At 51.3% G+C, this 3,259-nt stretch overlaps 1 protein-coding gene across 1 annotated transcript in view; it reads left to right on the top strand.

The window, feature by feature from the left end:
* The window catches only part of INSM1 (INSM transcriptional repressor 1), a 1,582-nt gene extending 648 nt beyond the window's left edge, over nucleotides 1–934 (top strand). The window contains exon 2 of the mRNA XM_004376481.1: nucleotides 2–934. Within this exon, the coding sequence (XP_004376538.1) occupies nucleotides 2–934 (933 nt within the window). The remainder of the gene's footprint in view (nucleotide 1) is intronic.
* Nucleotides 935–3,259: the final 2,325 nt, after the last annotated feature.

The following is a 3,259-nucleotide window of genomic DNA, read 5'->3' as shown; positions in this document are numbered from 1 at the left end:
CGCCGCCGCCGCCGCCGCCGCCGCGGAGCCGCCCGCCAAGGCAGCCAAGGCCCCAGGTGTCAAGAAGCCCAAGGCCATCCGCAAGCTGCATTTCGAGGATGAGGTGACCACGTCGCCCGTGCTGGGGCTCAAGATCAAAGAGGGCCCGGTGGAGGCGCCGCGGGGCCGCTCAGGGGGCGCGGCGCGGCCGCTGGGCGAGTTCATCTGCCAGCTGTGCAAGGAGGAGTACGCCGACCCGTTCTCGTTGGCGCAGCACAAGTGCTCGCGCATCGTGCGCGTGGAGTACCGCTGCCCCGAGTGCGCCAAGGTCTTCAGCTGCCCGGCTAACCTGGCCTCGCACCGCCGCTGGCATAAACCGCGGCCCGCGCCCGCCACCGCCCGCGCGCCGGAGCCCGAAGCCGCTGCCAGGGCTGAGGCACGGGAGGCGACGGGCGGCGGCAGCGACCGCGACACGCCGAGCCCCGGCGGCGTGTCGGAGTCGGGCTCCGAGGACGGGCTCTACGAGTGCCACCACTGCGCCAAGAAGTTCCGCCGCCAGGCCTATCTGCGCAAGCACCTTCTGGCGCACCACCAGGCACTACAGGCCAAGGGCTCGCCACCCGCGCCCCCGGCGGAGGACCTGCTGGCCTTGTACTCCGGGTCCGACGATAAGGCGCCCCAGGAAGCGGCCGGCGACGGTGAGGCGGCTGGCATGTTGGGCCTGAGTGCGCCCGCCGAGTGCCACCTGTGCCCGGTGTGCGGGGAGACGTTCCCCAGCAAGGGCTCCCAGGAGCGCCACCTGCGCCTGCTGCACGCCGCCCAGGTGTTCCCCTGCAAGTACTGCCCGGCCACTTTCTACAGCTCGCCGGGCCTCACGCGGCATATCAACAAGTGCCACCCGTCCGAGAACAGACAGGTGATCCTCCTGCAGGTGCCTGTGCGTCCGGCCTGCTAGACTGCGTCCTGCACCCCGGCCCCCTGAAGTGTGCCTTCGCTTGGAGACCCACAAAGAGAGCGCGCCCTACGCGCCCTGAACCCGCGTCCGCGCCGGAGGCGCCCTCCCCCCCCACCTCCAGAGTGTCTTCTCCGCTTTTCACGGTGTGGCGTGACGGTAACCCCGACCCTCTCGTCGTGACTCCTTTTGGATCCCCCCTTTTGCGTTGTCTCCCCACCTCTCCCCGGATGGCGCAACAGGAGCCAATCCCTTTCTGTACAAGGGAGAAAAGCTATATGCGTTTGTCTCGTGGTTGGAAGCCTCCCCTTGGAGGGGAGAAGCTATTTTTCTTGCTAGTATTCGCTGTGTTCATGGTCTAGAAATGCGGTTTGCTCTCGCCTGCCACTCTCTGCTCTCTATGTCTGTAGCGTACGGGTTGTTTTGGGTGAATCTTGAGGAATAAATGCCTTTATATTTCACAGGCTGTAAATTGAACTTCCCTCACGATTAGCTTTATTATGGCTTGTGAACTGCTGGAGTCTGGCTTTACCTTTTTGTATGTGAACAAATCAAATTGCTTACGAAAGAGTTTTCTTTAGTATAGCCACAAATGCCTTGAACTGTTGTCTGTTTGGGATTGTTTTGGGGGGAGGGAAGGGAATTTCAGAAGATGCTGTAGAAACTGCCTCAATATTTCAAGTAAGAATTTGGTTTGATCATCTTTGTTGAGGTAGAACTATATGAGTTTTCTCTAAATGTATATGTTGATTTATGAGTAATTGTTATTTATTCTTTATTTATTTATATTAATTATGAAGATTATGATATTATTTGATTGCAGATTTTTTGGTGCGCTTTTGTTTTCCCTGCCACTCTTGACATTTCACTGTGCATTTTAGAAAAGAGCCTTTTTCTAAAGGGATCTGCTAAAAGTTTTAACTTTTATATCTATTTGAGTGAATTACAGACAACCTACCATTTTATTCTGCTAGGAGGACCCCCGAGGCCCTCATACAACTGACAGCTCTTACTTTTAAATGCAATCTCTTTTCTACATACATTATTTTCTTAATTGTTAGCTATTTATAGAAAGCTTCAATAGAACTGTTTTGACTGTACAACTATTTACTATTGAAATAAAATATTTTCAAAGTCAAAGCAAAGTGGACTTATTTCTGCATCTCATGATTTCAGCAAGGATTTAAGGGAGAGCTTCTGATGCTTTTTAAAAAGCTATCTTTTTTTAAAGTAAAAAAAACCCCACCATCGCTAGGGTTGTGAATTTTTAGAGCTGAGGCTGAACTGCAGGAGTCTGTCCTTCTGGCAGTTGAGGGTGTAGCCTCTGGAATGGCTACCTGGAGCTGAAGTCTTGCTGGAGTCCCCATGAATGCACTGGAAGGGAGAGTTAAAATGAAGGCCTGTGAGCATCATTTTCAGAGAAATCTAGATAAGGGCCCACAACAATCTATTCTTTTAACCAAGGAACTGTAGGAACATCACTTTAATTTAGCAAATTGTTCATTCCCTGACAGTTTGGGGCTCAGTATAATAGCAATTCCTCAAATAAATAAATTGGGAAATTTTTGTTCCCTAAGTATCAACTAGAAGGAAGTAGAAATGAATTTACAGTCAGATTCCCAAAGGGAAGCAAACCAATTCACATTTGGACTCCACGGAAGTCAAGTAACTGGATTTGAGGTAAGGGCTCAGACAGAATTTTCCAATCAGGTGAGCAACCCATTTTAGGGGGAAAAACGGAGCACCGTCTGTTTGGGGTATTAAATTTAATAACAAGTAATTGTAACACTTTCCGTTATGTTTCACTCAGCTCTTTGAAGAAAAATTCTGATGCTCATCGGTTAGTATGTTGAGTTGCTTTCCTCATTCGATGAAGGAGCTGTGCTCAGCCTCACAATTGAGTGTTCCCTTGTGTGGTGTGTTGTTGCTGCTGTTTGAGGCCCCCTAAATCTTCCAGCATTCGACCACCGAAGAGATTTTCGAAATCTTCACAGTAAAAGGTCCATATCTCAGAAGGGTAGTGGGAGCGAGGGTGAAGAGGGTGAGCCACGAGAACCCTGAGAGGGAAAACTGACGACAACAGATTTTCAGATTTCCAGCCTAAAGGAAGAGCTTTGTGTGGGAGCAGGTTTGGGAGGCTCAGCTCCTGGGAACACTAAGTCTCCTCCCTCCCTCCCCCCACCTTCGTGAGCATCTTGAAAGGAACTCAGAATAACAATGAAGGAGAAGCCGGTACAGGTAAGCTGCTTCCCGGACAAGTTGTCCGTCTTCTTTAGTCTTTGACGACTCCACGTTTCAGCATTTTGGAAAGCGTGGGAAGACAAAAGC

Source organism: Trichechus manatus, unplaced genomic scaffold (assembly GCF_000243295.1).
Source record: "Trichechus manatus latirostris isolate Lorelei unplaced genomic scaffold, TriManLat1.0 scaffold00042, whole genome shotgun sequence".
Taxonomy (NCBI): domain Eukaryota; kingdom Metazoa; phylum Chordata; class Mammalia; order Sirenia; family Trichechidae; genus Trichechus; species Trichechus manatus.
The sequence above is the reverse complement of the archived record's forward strand: the minus strand, read 5'-3'. Positions and strand labels throughout refer to the sequence as shown.